The sequence below is a fragment of the Phyllobates terribilis genome, unplaced genomic scaffold (genome assembly GCF_046119375.1).
Source record: "Phyllobates terribilis strain yellow unplaced genomic scaffold, ASM4611937v1 Scaffold_5__5_contigs__length_657084704, whole genome shotgun sequence".
NCBI lineage: Eukaryota > Metazoa > Chordata > Amphibia > Anura > Dendrobatidae > Phyllobates > Phyllobates terribilis.
The window spans coordinates 291,436,496-291,455,390 of record NW_027362765.1 but is presented as its reverse complement, the minus strand read 5'-3'; the positions used below and the strand labels follow the sequence as shown (position 1 = coordinate 291,455,390).

General features: G+C 41.5%; 1 protein-coding gene across 2 annotated transcripts in view; it reads left to right on the top strand.

Moving 5' to 3' along the window:
• LOC141272995 (uncharacterized) overlaps nucleotides 1-16,243 on the top strand; it is a 31,854-nt gene extending 15,611 nt beyond the window's left edge. For both annotated transcript variants that reach the window (XM_073684265.1, XM_073684266.1), the window contains 3 exons: nucleotides 308-402; nucleotides 504-615; nucleotides 13,706-16,243. In XM_073684265.1, coding sequence (XP_073540366.1) covers nucleotides 308-402; nucleotides 504-615; nucleotides 13,706-14,853 — 1,355 coding nt within the window. In that variant the 3' untranslated portion in view covers nucleotides 14,854-16,243. The remainder of the gene's footprint in view (nucleotides 1-307; nucleotides 403-503; nucleotides 616-13,705) is intronic.
• The last annotated feature ends 2,652 nt before the right edge of the window (nucleotides 16,244-18,895 follow it).

Sequence of the window (18,895 nt, the reverse complement as noted above, 5' to 3'; positions counted from 1 at the left end):
ATTATCACTAGAGGACTACTTGGCCTACTGTCAGGGAACTGGTAGATCAACAGCAGATACGACTTTTGATTTTATGAAAACTGCACTAAGCAGCCTAGTAAATGACACATCTCTGTCCCTCCTTTATGCTTCTCTCAGATGGGGTAGCAAAAACCTGGTAACAGATTCCCTTCAAAAGTAACAGCTATGTAGTGGCCTCTGAAGGTCACAAAACCGTGCTGGTGTCAGAGCAGACAAGTTGTCTTTCCTTAGTTACACCTCATTACCGGCTTCTAGATAAATGTATTGTTATTTGTTTCCACCACAGATGGAGCCAGTGACAGAATTGGACCAGACAGAAGCCCCAGTCCTCTAAGTTCTGGAGATAATGCAGAGAAATGTAGTGTCCTGCAGAGCCGTCAGGTAGGTGGCACTTTAGTCTCCTCACATATTCTCCTATAATAACCTTCCATTGATAGACCAAACTTATATTTTCTATGTATATTTCCTCATTGTCTCTTCAGAGTGAACATCTGCTTGATATCAAGGCTGAAGTTATCGAAGAAGACGAGGTCACTAATATGAAGACTCATCCGCAGTGTAAGGAGGAGGAAATGCCATTAGATATTGACATAGGTAAGTAACTTTTATTACAATAACTTTTTATCTCGCAATATTTAATATTCTATTAGGGAACTGGATTTTCACCCATTACCTTATTTACTCATCCTTAAAAAGTGTATATAGTGTCATAGAACTTCAGACTCTAACTTCAAACTCCATCATTGAGCAGAAACGCCATATGCCATGTCACACATTTGTTAAAAAAAGAATCTATCACTAGGATGAACCCTCCTAAGCCATCTGTATGGGAATGTAGGTCATAGGAAGTTGAATAAAATTATACCTTGATATCTGCAATCCTATGTCTTTTCCAGAGAAATCCATGTTTTTCTTATATGTAAATGAGCTTTTCCAGGCTATGGGCTGGACACTGATCTGCATGAAAACCTGCCTCCAGGACTTATATTAAATGAAAGGGGGCATTAACGGTGTGAGACATGTATTAGCTGACAGTTATAATCACCGTCAGCTGAACTGATCCTTTCATTGCATTTTAACCCCTTAATAACCTTGGGATTTTCTGTTTTTGCGTTTTCATTTTTTGCTCCCCTTCTTCCCAGAGCCATAGCGTTTTTATTTCTTGGTCAATATGGCCATGTGAGGGCTTATTTTTTGCTGGACAAGTTGTACTTTTCAATGACATCACTGGTTTTACCACATCCTGTACTGGAAAACGGGAAAAAATTCCAAGTGCGGTGAAATTGCAAAAAAATGCAATTCCACAGTTGTTTTTTTTTTTTTTTTTACCACGTTCACTGAATGCTAAAACTGATCTGGGGCCGGGTGATGGTTTATCTTTTGCGCGTCAAGCGGACTTTTTTATTGATACCATTTTGGGGTAGATCCGATGTTTTGATCGCCCGTTGTTGCATTTTATTGCAATGATGCGACGACCAAAAAAACGTAATTCTGGCGTTTAGAATTTTTTATCGTTACGCCTTTTACCGATCGTATTAATTCTTTTTTTATATTGCTAGATCTGTCGATTCTGAACTCTGTGATACCAAATATGTGTATGTGGTTTTTTTTTGTTATTATTTTATTTTGAATGGGGCGAAAAGGGGGTGATTTTAAACTTTTTTAGATTTTATTTTTTATTTTTTTAATATTTTTAAAAACATTTTTTTACACTTTTTGCTTACTTCAATAGTCTCCATGGGAGACTAGAAGCAGCACTTGCCTGATCGGCCTGTATGCAGCAGAAGTGCTCACTTGCTATGAGCGCCAAACACTGGGCGGCGCTCATAGCAATCTGGACATGATAACCACATGGGTCTGCTGCAGACCCCGGGTTGTCATGCCAACCCATCGGTGACCCGTTATCATGTGATGGGGTCACCAATGGATGGGGCTAATGCCGCGCTTCTGGTGCAGCGATGTTAAATGCCGCTGTCAGAGATTGACAGCGGCATTTAACAGGTTAACAGCTGCGGGTGGATCGCGATTCCACCCGCAGCTGTTGCGGGCACATATCAGCTGTATAAATCATCTGACATGTGCTGTGCCTGGTTCAGTGCGGGCTCAGTGCCGGAGCCCGCACTGAATCAGGGGTGATGAAAGGGGTTAATACAGTTTTTGATGCTATGTAACACTTATGTGTGATCCTGGCAGTGGCGTACTTCCAATAGCAGTAGGTCACACATCTGCTATGGGGCCCGTGACTTGGGGAAGTCCGGTTTCCAACGGCCTTGTCCCATATCAGACTACATAGATAGTTGTAACCTGTATCATTAACAAAAATCGCATAGATATTGCCAAGAAGTGTGCACACTGCAGAGAAATGTATTTTGTTTGCCCCTGCACTGTCAGCACATATGTCCGCCACTGATTTTACTGTAGCTGGAAAACAGTGTGGCTGAACAGTTGATGCCGCACTCCGTGTGCGTGGTCATGCTAAAGATCCGGAGGGTGTCAAGTCCATGTGATCAGTCTCGTGTAGAAGATACTGGCTCTGGGTTGTGCTTTTCAAGTGTTTATTTTTCTGTGGTATGTCTGCACTTGGGACACCTGCAGCAGACATAATTGTGTGTATTATGGTTGTAGCAGAGCTGTGTGTGTGTTTGTGTGTGTACTATGCTTGTAATTGAGCTGTGTGTGTATTTGTATACTATAGTTATATTAGAGCTGTGTGTATGTACACAGGATGTAGCAGAGCTATTTGTATACTATGGTTGTAGCAGAGCTGTGTGTGTACTGTGGATGTAGCAGTCCTATGTGTGTACTATGGTTGTAGCAGAGATCCATGTGTGTTCTATGGCTGTAATACAGCTGTGTGTGTGTACTATGGCTGTATAAAATCTCTGAATGTGTTAGATGCTAGAGCCCATTTATCTGTCCTTTTGCCATATGCTGAACTGGAATACTTTTTTCTGTTACTGTATAGGCAGTTGTGTACCCTCAATGGAGACATACCACAGAGATGCTGAACTGCCCCATCACCCTAACCAGCATCCGGCCACTTCTTCCAACTTGGTCCTGACTTCTGGGCCCTGCCAATAAGCAACTGAGCCCGCTGACATTTCTGGACAACTTCTATGCACTATGACCCTACTGGGTGGAGGGTGGCAATTTCAGCTTTTGCCATGGGGCCGTATGATTTTTATGGAACCTTTTGAGGGTTTACTCCATTATGACATATTAAAGGGAATTTGTGACACCTAAAACTGAACTTGAACTAATCAAATGGTCATATACGGGATTTAACTCCTATAAAAATCATGACTGTTGTTTAGTTTTCTCAGCTATGATTATCCAGAAATTATATGAATATATTATGTAAATAAGGATGCTGGATGCTTCCTTGCTGTGGCCACACTCTCAGTTCCCCCTTCTGCCTCCTCCTCTTTTGCTGATTTGTATAGCGCCATTAATTCCACAGCTCTTTACAGACATAATCATGGCTGTTCCCATTGGTGCTCACAATCTACATTCCCTATCAGTATATCTTTGGAGTGTGGGAGGAAACCGGAGAACCCGGAGGAAACCCACACAAACATGGGGAGAACATACAAACTCCTTGCAGATGTTGTCCTGGGTGGGATTTGTACCCAGGACCCCAGTGCTGCAACGCTGCAGTGCTAACCACTGAGCCACCGTGCTGCCCCAATATCTTCTGTTCCTTGCATCTGAGTGCTGAGTTTTCATCTACATACTGTTACGGAATGGGACCCTACTCGGACACCTACCTACACTTTCAGAGTTCTATATATTATCGACTACTATGGACTGAAAAGTCGTTAGTGCACACACAAATTGACTGCATGAGTAAAGTACACACAGTGTCAGTGCAGGAGGCACAGACATCCCTCTCTCCTGTCTGCTGTGTCCGCTCGCTACACTGATCCACAGTGGTGAGTGGCAGCAGCAGACGAGAGAAGGATGTGTGTGCGACTGCTCGGCTTCTGCAGTGTCAGTGTATATGCGTACAACTGAGTTTTTATTTCCGGCTGGGCTCGCTCTGGGCAAGCAAGCAGCATCAGTCAGCAAAGGGGGAATAGTTAGGACTGTGCATTGGGAATTTGGCCATAGCAAGAGTGCTCTGAGCTCCTTAGTTTGCATAATACATAATGCAAAAAATGTTTTTAGTAATTTTTTTTTACCACAACGGACCGCTAGAAACATTTTAAATTGCGTTCCCATTTCTGTAAAAAATTTTATTTATTGAACATATTTTTGTATGGCGGAACTAGATTTAGACTGGCTTTTGTTTGTTTTTTTTCTATTTTATTTTTGCTATTTTTATTTTATTTTATTTTTTTTTTCATTTTATTTTATACATATCAATACATTTTTTATATGCTTTATTTCCCTAGTAACTACGGCTGGTATATTAGCGCCAGGTACAAGGGAATTTCAACCTGCAGTTTGCATAGCAGAGCTGTCTGAGTTTCTTAGGAGCCAGCAGCTCCTGTTCTCTGACCTACACCCAGTGATCACATGTTCATTGGGTCCAGAGGAGGAAGCAAGGTCAGTGCTTACTAATCTGTTTACACAAGTGTTAGTTCAGTGCTGTGTATACAGATCGAGAAAATAAACATGGTTTATCTTCTCTCTGGGAAGAGTGGCAGGGTATGGCAGTCCGCTTCAGTTCCCCACAACTTTACAATCTTGTGAAAGCTGCTTAGACTGCATTGACATTTTAGACATTTAAACTCTATGGGCAGTCTAGAAGTGGTTAAATTGTGTTTTGGGGGTGACAGACTCACTTTAATGTCACTAATTTGCTGCTTTTGTATCAGATGCATATCTCCTATTCTACTACATCCCAAATATGCTCTACATGATAAAGATCTTGTGATTGTACAGGCTATCGGAGTACAGTGACATTTGTCATATGCAGTACCAGTCAAAAGTTTAAACACACCTGTTCATGCACTGATGTTCCTTGTTCTTATTATAGTGGGCACATTGTGGATTCAGACAAAAAAGGCAGCAAAACCCTTAAGGAACACATATGAAGACGAGTGAAGAAACACGTGTGAAACAAGCCAGTATGTGTATTAAACCTTAAATTCCTCGAAGTACACCACTTTTATTCTTATGACAGATTTACACACCTTTGGCATTCTCTGAAGCAGCTTCATCAGGTAGTATTCAGAAAGTGTTTTACAAACAGGGCCCAGCAAACACAGTGCTGGGCTTTATTCCACGGCTGTGCTAAGCCAGAATATGGAAAGAACCACTCAACTAAGTAAAGAGAAATGACAGGCCATCATTGCTTTGGGACATATTGTTCAATCAGTCTGGAAAATTGCTGAAACCTTGAGGTATCCTCAAGTTCAGTCATGAACACCATCAATTGTTATGATGAATCTGGCTCTGATGAGAACTGCACCAGGAAAGAAAGAACATGAATGACCCCTGCTTCAGAGAATAAGTTCATCTGAATCACCAGCCTCAGAAACTGCAAATTGACAGCACCTCAAATAATCCTCATAAATGATGCCCAGACATCAAGTAGCAGACTCCTCTTAACATCAATTGTCCAGAGGAGACTGCAAGAAGCATAGCTTTATGCTTGAATTTCTGCAAAGAATCCAATAATGAAGATTGCAAACAAGAATTAGAGAATTAAGTAACACAAGGACTGAACATGAGATCCATATGAAATCTATATTTTTCGTTCGTCTCACTGGGGCACACAAAACCATGAGATAGTCTGCTGCCACCTGGAGGCTGACACTATTATTACATTTAAATAAAATTGGCTCCTCCCCAGCAGACTATACCTCGCATGCTAGAGTCAAGCTTCCTCAGTTTTTTGTAGTGTCATTTGGAGGTAAAGTATGTCTCAGACCTGTTTTATGTTAAGCGCTAACCATTTTTGCTTTGTGTTTTTCAGATGGATGTCTCTGGGTAACAGAGTGTGATTGTGCTCTCTGTTACACCCATGTAGTGACGGGGGGAGTACAGGCTGTAATTGTTCAGTCCGTATCCTCTTGCGTCGGTGTAGCCGAACCAATGTACATTGACACAGTCGGTAGTCAGGTACTGGGGCGGAGGGCCGTAAGCCAATTAGCTCTTGCCTGCCGCCCCACATAGCGTGCGTGTGCATGGAGCAGAAGTTAAAGGAATCAGGATCTTCTGGACAGGTAGGTATAACCCTGTCATGGACCTTCCCTTTCACCCCCCCCCCGTCCTGTTCCCTACTCCTCACCCCCCTCTATTCCTTTTCTTGGGGTGGTAGTTGCCAGTGTACGGCTCCAGGGAAGAGAGGGTGATGGTCCTTATGCAGGGGCCAGGTGCGGCAGCTGGCTGTTCTGTCTCTCTTGAGGTAGAGTGGTGAACTATCAAAATATAGTTCACCACTCTACCTCAGGATCGTTTCTTTTGCTCTTGCCCTCCCAGGTCTCCCAGGGGTGATTGTAGGTGTGCCCATTTCTGAGCGCATCAGGGGGTTTAATTCACACCGATTCTTCATCCCCAAAAAGGACAGCTCAGTGCAGCCTATTTTATATTAAAGGTGCCTTAACAAATGGGTTCGGCTTCGTCACTTCAAGATGGAATCACTCTGGTCAGTGATCGCATCCATGGAAGCCGGGGAATTTCTTTCTTCGGTAGAAATTCGGGATGCTTATCTACACGTGCCAATTTTTCCAGCCCATCAGAGATTTCTTAACTATTTGCAGTCAATCAAGTTCATTATCAGTTCAGGGCTCTCCCATTCGGACTGGCCACAGCGCACAGGGTATTCACGAACATCCTGGCACCGGTTATGGCATTGCTACTGTCCGGGGGATAATTGTTTTCCACCATTTGGACGATATTCTTGTCAAAGCGCCATCCTTTGCTCAGAATCTAGAGAGCCTGCAGATCGTTCTACAGACTCTGGAGCGATTTGGTTGGATTGTCAACCGGACAAAATCTATTTTGGTTCTGACACACTGGCTACAGTATCTGGGAATGGTGTTCAATACTGTTCTGACATCAGTATTTCTTACAGAGGAGAAGAAATTAGCTCTTCAGTCTTCCATCAGAACTTTGAAACATCCAGGCAGGCATTCCCTTTGATTTTGCATGAAGGTCCTAGGAAAGATGGTGGCGACATTCCAGGCAGTGCCGTTTGCTCAATTTCGGTCAAGACCTCTACAGAACACGCTTCTAGCCCCTTGGGACAGGTAAATACAGTCTCTGGATCAGCCTATTCGTCTCCCCTTTCACTGTCGCAAGTCTCTCAAGTGGTGGTTAACGTCACCGCTGTTAACTCAGGGTCGCTCTTTTCATCCCATTCAGTGGAAGGTTCTCACCACAGATGCCCGCCTTTCTGGCTAGGGAGCAATCTTCTGTCACTTGACGGTCCAAGGAATCTGGAGCAGTCAGAAGAGACTTCTCCCAATCAACGTGCTGGAGTTCAGAGCTTTCCGTCTGGCTCTTTTACATTTGCAGCACTTAGTTCGAGGGTTGCCGATCAGGGTTAAATCAGACAGTGCTACTGCTGGGGCCTATATCAATCGTCATGGGGGCACACTAAGCCCATCTGCCATGACAGAGGTCGTAGGGATTTTGGAGCGGGCCGAGGACAAGGTTCCTCTAATTTTGGCAGTTCATATACCAGGTGTAGATGACTGAGAGACAGACTTTTTAAATCACCAGCAGCTACCCGCAGGAGAGTGGGCTCTTCACCCGGAGCTGTTCAGGCAGATTTGTTTATTATACCAGAGGGCCCTCGTAGGGGTCAGGCCGCTTCTAAAACAACCATTGCCTGCTGGATCAAGACTGCTATTATCCAGGCCTATAGAGCTAAGGCCACGGTGGCCCCATTTAGGATTACGGCACACTCTGCACGAGTAGTGGGAGCTTCCTGGGCGGTTAGTCAGCATCAGCTTTGCAGCTCTGTAAACCAGCTACTTGAGCATCGGTTCATACGTTTTACAGGGTCCACACTTTTGCATCTGCAGATGCAAGCCTTGGTAGAAAGATACTGCAGACAGCAGTAGCCAAGACTTCCGCGTAGTTACGGCGGAAGACTTGGTGGTAACAGAATGATATTTAATTCTTTCCCATCCTAGGGACAGATTTAGGACATCCTATGGTTCTGTGTCCCCCAATGAGATGAAAGAGAAAATTAGATTTTTGGTACTCACCGTAAAATCTGTTTCTCGTAGTCTTCATTGGGCGACACAGCTGCCTCCCTTGGTTTTTCGTAGTCTTCATTGGGGGACACAGCTTCCACCCTTGGTTGCCCAGTTGGGCGTGCAGTTATGTTTCTTCTTGATTTAATTCTTTTCTTTTGTTCTACTACTGCTTTTTCACAAAACTGAGATTCACCGCAACATGCCCAAATAGGTAAAAGTGCATACAAAACATATGGGACATTGCACAAATTGCATTTGAACAATGTACCATTTTGTATGTATGAAGCTGAAGTAAATTCACACCAGAATAGTAAAATAATAATAAGAAAAAAAAATATATATATATATAATGTCAGGCAGTGACCGGGATCGTATACGAGGGACGTTATATCTCCCCCAGAATGTGTACAGAGACCTATTAAAATCAATGGAGTGCATTGCAGTCATAGACACAGCTGCAATGCAGGAATGAAGGTGAGCATTGACCTGGTCAGACTACCTGGCTAAGGCAGATTAAGTAAAACCCAGCAGGGCCTTCATTTCTTGGAGGAGGTCACAGGAGGCAGTGGGGCGGCCTCCTCCCTCCAACCCGGGTTTTCCAGTGGCTCTTGCCACAGGTCCTTTAAAATCCCTGCACTAAGGATTAGTGTTGTTCTATGTTGGAACCTGCTAGGAGCACAGCAGGGGAGCTCAGCAGGATTGAGGGTGGCTGAACCCACGCCTGGGAAGGCTCTGCACCCGTCAGGCTCTGAATGGCCCGGCACGGACTGATGTGAACCTGGCTGCGAACCGGAGTACTTTCTGTTTTACCCGTGAGTTGCTGAATAAAAGCTGTTTTTGTTGGACTTGCTTGGGTCACTGCCTCAGTTACTGCACGGTGTGAACACCGCCGCCTTACAATATATATATTTATAAAATCATATATTTTTTAGGTATGTCCATTTAAACTAATTTAGGTGTTTGAATGAGACTTCACTAATGGTAAAATACAGAATATGTGTGGATGTTTGTGTTTTAATTAAGGGATGCAGTTTTAAATTGAAGACTATAGAGCTATTGTGTGAGCCACATAATGCATGCTTGAAGTAAGGGTATGCCTCTTGAAACATCCATATGTGCTTTTTCATGTCTTTTCCACACTGTATGTTTTGTATGGACTTTTACCTAATTGGGCATGTTGCGGTGAGTATTTGGAAATGTATTTGTTTTTGGGTTTTTTTGCAATAAAGAGAATTAGTAATACAGTGGCATGTAAAAGTTTAGCCACCTCTGGTGAAAATTACTGCTATTGTGAACAGTTAAGCAAGTTGAAGATTAAATTATCTCTAAAAGTCCTAAAGTTAAAGATGACACATTTCCTTTGTATTTTAGGCAAAAAAAAAAAAAAATATATATATATATATATATATATATATAATGTATATATAAACATTTTCTTCTTCAACATTGTAAAAAGTACAAAAAGGACAAAAAGGAAAATGGGCCAATGCAAGAGTTTGAGCACCCTGCATGGTTAGTACCTAGTAGCACTCCCTTTTGCAAGTATCACAGCTTGTAATTGCTTTTTGTAGCCAGACAAGAGTTTTTCAATTCTTGTTTGAGGGATTTTCATCCATTCTTCCTTGGAAAAGTCTTCCAGTTCTGTAAGATTCCTGGGTCTTCTTGCATGCACTGCTATTTTGAGGTATAGCCACAGATTTTCAATGATGTTCAGATCAGGAGACTGTGAGGGCCATTGTAAAACCTTCAGTTTGCGCCTTTTGAAGTAGTCTATTGTGGATTTTGACATGTGTTTAGGATCATTATCCATTTGTAGAAGCCATCCTGTTTTCAACTTCAGCTTTCAACTTCAGAGGCTACCTCACTTCCCTTGAGAAAGGTGCCTGTTGGCACCGAAACGTGCGTTTGGACAGGACAAGATCTTTGGCGTGGAAGTTAGGTATGCACTATATTACATTTACTATGGGCTAATTCAATTTGACTTTCTCACATTTAGACTTACTTATTGAACTGGAGGAGAGGAATTTTATTGGCAGCATGGTGCTACATGTGGCCATGTATAACTCTGTGAACCACAGGGCTGGTCAAATTACCCTGTACAACTTAGCTTTGTATTCATACCGATATGCCTTTAACAGGGAAGACCATGATCTCTGAGGTTACTATGGGCATTATACATTTGTCCTCTGTTTTTCCTTTTTTTCTTTTTTATTATTATGTTACATTAATGTATTATCTGTGAGCCTTCCAATGAGCCTTTCTGTGAGCCTTACTGATACCTCTGTATTACTGTGTGGGAACTTTTCCCCTTTCTTGAGCTCATGCCACGAGGCAGGGCTTTATTATATGTCTTTTTCAACGTTTTGTCTGTTAATTAATAAAATTATGTTTTGTTTAAACATGTTTTTTGACCTCCTATGACTCTTAGTAGTTCTGTGTAGGTGTTATCGTTATTACCTAGTAGCACTCCCTTTTGCAAGTATCACAGCTTGTAATTGCTTTTTGTAGCCAGACAAGAGTTTTTCAATTCTTGTTTGAGGGATTTTCATCCATTCTTCCTTGGAAAAGTCTTCCAGTTCTGTAAGATTCCTGGGTCGTCTTGCATGTACTGCTATTTTGAGGTATAGCCACAGATTTTCAATGATGTTCAGATGAGGAGACTATGAGGGCCATTGTAAAACCTTCAATTTGCGCCTTTTAAGGTAGTCTATTGTGGATTTTGACGTGTGTTTAGGATCATTATCCATTTGTAGAAGCCATTCTCTTTTCAACTTCAGCTTTTTCACAGATGGTGTTTATGTTTGCATCAAGAATTTGTCGAAATTTCATTGAATCCATTCTTCCCTCTACCCATGAAATGTTCTCCATGCCAAAGGTTGCAACAAAACCCCAAAGCATGATTGATCTAAACCCATGCTTAATGGTTGGCGAGATTTTCTTTTCTTGAAATTCTGTGCCCTTTTTTTCTCCACACATACCTTGTATCATTGTGGCCAAAGAGTTCTATTTTAACCTCATCAGTCCACAGGACTTGTTTCCATAATGCATCAGGCTTGTTTAGATGTTCTTTTGCATACTTCTGATGGTGAATTTTATGGTGAGGACGCAGGACAGGTTTTCTTCTGATGACTCTTCCATGGAGGCCATATTTGTGCAGATGTCTCTGAACAGTAGAACAATGTACCACAACTCCAGAGTCTGATACATCTTTATGAAGGTCTTTTGCAGTCAAGCGGGGGTTCTGATTTACCTCTCTAGCAATCCTACGAGCAGCTCTCACTGAAATTTTGCTTGGTCTTCTACACTTTATCTTGACCTCCGCTGTTCCTGTTAACTGCCATTTCTTAATTACATTTGGTGTAAGGAGTATATTGCCTATTAATTACATTATTTTAATTACATTTCGAACTGAGGAAAAGGCAACTTGAAAACTCTTTGCTATCTTCTTATAGCCTTCTCTTGCTTTGTGGGCCTCCACCATTTTCATTTTCAGAGTGCTAGGCCGCTGCTTAGAAGAACCCATGGCTCCTTTTTTTGGCACAAGTTTAGAGGGGGCTGGGTTTTTATAAAGCTGGGAAATTTGCATCACCTGGCCTTTTCTAATGATAATAGTGAACAAGCCATAACCCTAACAGGCTAATTAAGGTCTGAAACCTTGGTCACAGTTATCCGAGCACACAAATCTCCTATGGTGCTCAAACTTTAGCATCGGCCCATTTTTCCTTTTTGCAATTTTTTAAATATAAAAAATGACTTTTTTTGTCTAAAATGCAAAGTAAATGTGTCATCTTTAACTCTAGGTATTTTAGAGATCATTTCATCTTTAACTTGCTTAACTGTTCACAATAACATTCATTTTGACCAAGGGTGCACAAACTTTTACATGCCACTGTACGGTTTTGAAATATAGTTAAAGAGAAAAATATTTCTCAATTGAATAATCATTGTCCGTGAATGATTGATATTTTGTGGTTTGGAGCTGGACTTAAAGGCTCCCAGTGAACTATATGTTTACTAGGATCAGTCAGACACTATGGCCTCCACAATCACCTGACCTCATCCCACTTGAGATAGTTTGGGATGAGTTGCTCTGCAGTGTGAAGATGAAGCAGCCAACATGTGCTCAGTACCTCTGGTAACAACTTAAAATATTTGGATAGCCATTCCAGGTGAATAAATAGTAAAAAGGAAAGTTGCAGCCAGCTCACCCCATAGGGCTCATGAAGTGCAGGAGCACCGAACTCCATTCTGAACAAACTAAGAAAATCCAAAAGAAAAGTGGTTTCAGCTCCTTTAGTCATTCCAGGTGATTACCTTATGAAGCTGTTGGACAGAATGCCAAGGGTTTGTAAGGCTGTCATCAGAGTAAAAGGGGGGTACTTTGAGGAATCTGAAGTTTAACACACATTCTGGTTTGTTTCACACTTATTTCTTTACTTCTTGTTTCCATATGTGTGTCTTTGTGGTTATTCTGCCTTCAGTTTGAATCTATAATGGGTTGACCATTACTAGGACAACCCCTTCTTGATCTAAATGTTTGGCGCCGATAAAATAAAAAAGCTTATACTACCCTCCTGTGTCGGCGCCATTCCAGTGGTGGCGGCACTCGCGTTCCTGGGGCTCTGGTGCTTTTGTTACGTGAGCCTGGCGCCCAATCAGTGCTGGAGCCACTGTCTCTGCCTTTGTACAAATTGAACATGAAGAGAAAGTCAGGGCTGTGGCTGCTCTTTCACTTCCTCTTCATGTTCAATCCGTATGGACGCAGGGACAGTGGCGCTGATTGGGCGCCAGGTTCACGTGTCATAACAACCGCACGAGAGCCCCGGGAACGCGAGTGGCCGACAATCCTGGAACGGCGTCGGCACGGGAGGGTGAGTATAAGTTTTTTTTTTTTTTTTATCGGGGTCAAGCGTGGGGTATGAGAAGGGGTTGTCCAAGTAATGGACAACTTCTTTTTAAGGAAAATTATTGCAAGAACAGCTGTGTTCAAACTTTTGACCGGCACTGTAAATAGAATCAAACAAAGTGTATTCTGTGACACTGCATATTATCTCTTAAAATGAACTGCGCAAACTTCCTGAGCTTCATGCTTCGCCAGCTTGGCATTTGATTCACTGGCCTGTCATGATATTATCTACGCAGAATCCAGTGTACAGCTGATATCTAGCCAGCCCAGCTAATCATAAGCCGAGACTGGGATCCCGGACGGTAAGGAAATTTGCCAACTCCTGTTCACAGCCAGAGAGCACTGACCTGAACCATGGACCAGGGTTGTGAGAAGAGATCCCCTTACTCAGGGAATCTGTTATATTTTTGGAATATTCAGTATGGATGGATCAAATGTGCTGACAAGGGTAAGATGAAGGTTCAGATAAAATAATTAGTACACATACCTGTAAATAAGTGACTATCATGTAAATTCATGTCTTTTTCACACATTAATTTTAAAATATTATAAGTATTATGAAATAAGTCTATTTTGTGGTTTGTAAAAACTAAAAATATAATCAAATCTATTTATCTGGCAGAAAATCCTAGTAAGAACGTGGAAGAAAACGGCTGTGTAACTCCAAGTTATATAGAAGAAATGAAAGATCCCATGCAACATTCGTCAGTAGAAAATCTCACCCATAATGCACATATGGAACTTCACAATGCCGAGCTATTCTCTAATCTTGAAGAACATTCTCCTAACCAGTCACAGATTGTTACAGGTCAGACCGAGGGAAAAATATTTCAATGTGGTGAATGTGGAAAACAGTTTACAAAAAATGCAAATCTTTTCCAACATAGAAAAATTCACACAGGGAAGAAGCCATACTTGTGTTCAGAATGTGGAAAATGTTTCACACGGAAATCGGGTCTCACGCAACATAAAATGATTCACACAGGCCAGAAGCCATTTACGTGTTTGGAATGTGGGAAATCTTTTAATCAGAAATCTTTTCTTTTAACACATAAAATAACTCACACAGGAGAGAAACCGTTTGCTTGTTCTGAATGTGGGAAATGTTTTACCCAAAAACCTCATCTTGTTCAACATCAAAGAACTCACACTGGGGAGAAGCCATTTTCTTGTCCTGAATGTCAAAAATGTTTTTCTAGTAAAGCCAGAGTCAGGGACCATCAGAGAACTCACACAGGGGAGAAACCTTACACATGTTCTGAATGTGGGAAAAGTTTTGCTCAGAAACCTTCTTTTGTTGAACATCAGAGGATTCACACAGGGGAAAAGCCATATTTGTGTTCAGAATGTGGCACATGCTTTATTACGAAATCCAAACTTAAGGATCATCAGAGAACTCACACAGGGGAGCAACCATTTTCCTGTTCTGAATGTGGAAAATGTTTTAACCAGAAATCATATCTTGTTAACCATCAAAAAATTCACTCTGAAATCAAGCCATATTCATGTTCTGAATGTGGAAAATGTTTTATCAAGAAATCTGTACTTGATTATCATCGTAGAGCTCACTCAGGGGAGAAGCCATTTTCATGTTTGGAATGTAAGAGATTTTTCTCCCAGAAATCAGATCTTGTAAGGCATCTCAAAATTCACACAGGGGAGAAGCCGTTTTCATGTTCTGAATGTGGAAAATGTTTTACTCAAAAATCAACTCTTGTTAGCCATCAGAAACTTCACTCTTGTATGAAGTCGTATTTGTTTATACCATAGAAAATATTTTGTAAAAAAAAATCAGAGGGACGAGAAAGGGTCATGCTCACTATATCAAAAATGTCTTCGCAACAATCAATGATTTTAATACATCAGGTCCTCTCATGCAAAACAGGCAATTACAAAAAAACATTTTATGACATTTTCCGAGATCTGACAAAGCATAAAATGTTTTTACCTGAGGTAACCTGTGATTGTAATTCATTGCGAAAAGAATTCAGAAAAATGAAGTTGCGGGAGCCCATCTTTTCTTTTATAAATGTAACCATACTCCACTGTAAATAAGTGACACACAGTTGTCAAAAGACGTATACTTTTTAAAGCAGGATCTTAAAGGGGTCGTCCACTACTAGGACAACCCCCTTCTCATACCCCACACTTGGCCCCAATAAAATAAAAAAAGCTTATACTCACCTCCCTTGCCGGCACCGTTCCCGCAGTGTTGTGAAACGTGATCCCGGAGCCCAGTCAGCGCTGGCGTCGCTGTACCCACCTCCTGTCGAATTGAACATGAAGAGGAAGTCCAGGCTACAGCTAATCTCTGACTTCCTCCTCATGTTCAGTTTGTACAAAGGCGGCGACAGTGATGCTGGCACAGATTGGGTGTCTCACTAACATGTCACAACACCATCAGAGAGAGCCCTGTGGAGAGTGAGTGCCAACACCTCAGGAATGGTGCCTTCACGGGAGGTGAGTATAGGCTTTTTTATTTTATTGAGGCCAAACGTAGGATATGAGAAGGACTTGTCCTAGTAGTGGACAACTTCTTTAAGTTCTTGTTTGGATGTTCTTAATATGGCTGCATTTCAGCATCCCTATGGGCAGGACTGGAACTAAAAAGCATCCCTGGCATACAGACTCCACCAGCCCACATACAAAATTTCCTCCCCCTAAACTTAAAAAAACAGAGCGCAACACGCACCATGACATTTCTTTTCTTGTCACACCTTCGCCACTCCCTTAAAAGGTGTAGCGTTGCTTACTTATTCATTGCTACTGATGTCACATCTGCATAGATCTGCAGTGATACGTGCTCAATCATAAGGTGTCGTCCACCTGTACTTTTCATTTCAATACGACACACACACGATAACTGCCCATAGTGCACATGTCCTTTCAGTTATGTGCAGACACGATGTCCTCAGTACTGCTGCCTTCCCGATGCGGAAGTGAGTGACACAAGCTAACCCTTTCAATAAACCAACCCGGACTTTATCATTTGGTAGAACGTGCGTCTGATGTGTCCCTGCAGTTGGTGACAATAATTTTGCTTCTATACGCTGATTGTTTCACATCTGTTTCTATACTGTTTTTTTCTTGAAGCATATACAGCACAGACCAAAAGTTTGGACACACCTTCTCATTTAAAGATTTTTCTGTATTTTCATGACTATGAAAATTGTACATTCACACTGAAGGCATCAAAACTATGAATTAACACATGTGGAATTATATACTTAACAAAAAAGTGTGAAACAACTGAAAATATGTCTTATATTCTAGGTTCTTCAAAGTAGCCACCTTTTGCTTTGAAGACTGCTTTGCACACTCTTGGCATTCTCTTGATGAGCTTCAAGAGGTAGTCACCGGAAATGGTTTTCACTTCACAGGTGTGCCCTGTCAGGTTTAATAAGTGGGATTTCTTGCCTTATAAATGGGGTTGGGACCATCAGTTGTGTTGTGCAGAAGTCTGGTGGATACACAGCTGATAGTCTTACTGAATAGACTGTTAGAATTTGTATTATGGCAAGAAAAAAGCAGCTAAGGAAAGAAAAACGAGTGGCCATCATTACTTTAAGAAATGAAGGTCAGTCAGTGCGAAAAATTGGGCAAACTTTGAAAGTGTCCCCAAGCGCAGTTGCAAAAACCATCAAGCGCTACAAGAAACTGGCTCACATGAGGACCGCCCCAGGAAAGGAAGACCAAGAGTTACCTCTGCTTCTGAGGATAAGTTTATCTGAGTCATCAGCCTCAGAAATCGCAGGTTAACAGCAGCTCAGATTAGAGACCAGGTCAATGCCACACAGAGTTCTAGCAGCAGACACATCTCTTCAACAACTGTTAAGAGGAGACTTTGTGTAGCAGGCCTTCATGGTAAAATAGCTGCTAGGAAACCACTGCTAAGGACAGGCAACAAGCAGAAGAGACTTGTTTGGGCTAAAGAACACAAGGAATGGACATTAGACCAGTGGAAATCTGTGCTTTGGTCTGATGAGTCCAAATTTGAGATCTTTGGTTCCAACCACCGTGTCTTTGTGTGACGCAGAAAAGGTGAACAGATGGACTCTACATGCCTGGTTCCCACCGTGAAGCATGGAGGAGGAGGTGTGATGGTGTGGGGGTGCTTTGCTGGTGACACTGTTGGGGATTTATTCAAAATTGAAGGCATACTGAACCAGCATGGCTACCAAAGCATCTTGCAGAGGCATGCTATTCCATCCGGTTTGCGTTTAGTTGGACCATCATTTATTTTTCAACAGGGCAATGACCCCAAACACACCTCCAGGCTGTGTAAGGGCTATTTGACCAAGAAGGAAAGTGATGGGGTGCTACACCAGATGACCTGGCCTCCACAGTCACCAGACCTGAACCCAATCGAGATGGATTGTTGTGAGCTGGACCGCAGAGTGAAGGCAAAAGGGCCAACAAGTGCTAAGCATCTCTGGGAACTCCTTCAAGATTGTTGGAAGACCATTTCCGATGATTACCTCTTGAAGCTCATCAAGAGAATGCCAAGAGTGTGCAAAGCAGTCATCAAAGCAAAAGGTGGCTACTTTAAAGAACCTAGAATATAAGACATATTTTCAGTTGTTTCACACTTTTTTGTTAAGTATATAATTCCACATGTGTTAATTCATAGTTTTGATGCCTTCAGTGTAAATGTACAATTTTCATAGTCCTGAAAATACAGAAAAATCTTTAAATGAGAAGGTGTGTCCAAACTTTTGGTCTGTACTGTATTTCTAGTGTGTACATTTTGATTGGCGCTATTGCCATTGATTTGTTCTTTATTTTGATTCTATGTGCCAGATATACTGTACAGTACAGAACAAAAGTTTGGACACACCTTCTCATTTAAAGATTTTTTCTGTATTTTCATGACTATGTAAATTGTACGTTCACACTGAAGGCATCAAAACTATGAATTAACACATGTGGAATTATATACTTAACAAAAAAGTGTGAAAAAACTGAAAATATGTCTTATATTCTAGGTTCTTCAAAGTAGCCACCTTTTGCTTTGATGACTGCTTTGCACACTCTTGGCATTCTCTAACAGTCTATTCAGTAGGACTATAAGCTGTGTATCCACCTGACTTCTGCACAACACAACTGATGGTCCCAACCCCATTTATAAGGCAAGAAATCCCACTTATTAAACCTGACAGGGCACACCTGTGAAGTGAAAACCATTTCCGGTGACTACCTCTTGAAGCTCATCAAGAGAATGCCAAGAGTGTGTAAAGCAGTCATCAAAGCAAAAGGTGGCTACTTTGAAGAACCTAGAATATAAGACATATTTTCAGTTGTTTCACACTTTTTTGTTAAGTATATAATTCCACATGTGTTAATTCATAGTTTTGATGCCTTCAGTGTGAACGTACAATTTACATAGTCATGAAAATACAGAAAAAATCTTTAAATGAGAAGGTGTGTCCAAACTTTTGGTCTGTACTGTATATACATTTTGATTGATAAAACACGATTAGAATGTCTGCCATTTTCAGAGTCACTCATTTCTACGTCCAGTATCTATGTTGTTTGTGTTGATTTTTAATTGGATTTATGTTAGTAAAGTGCTTGATATGTTCATTATACCAGTCTTGTTCTGCACATTTTTCAAAATAAAGAGAGGGATCCTGCTCCATGGATCATGATCATGATTAAGGGTGAATAATACCAGAAACACATAGATCACCTGGTCGATCATCTGACCATCTAGACATGGACTGTGCACCTACTTTTTAGCTACACTATGCCATGCTTTTTATATGCCATTTTAACCCTCACCATTCTAATTCAATTCATTCATTAATATAAC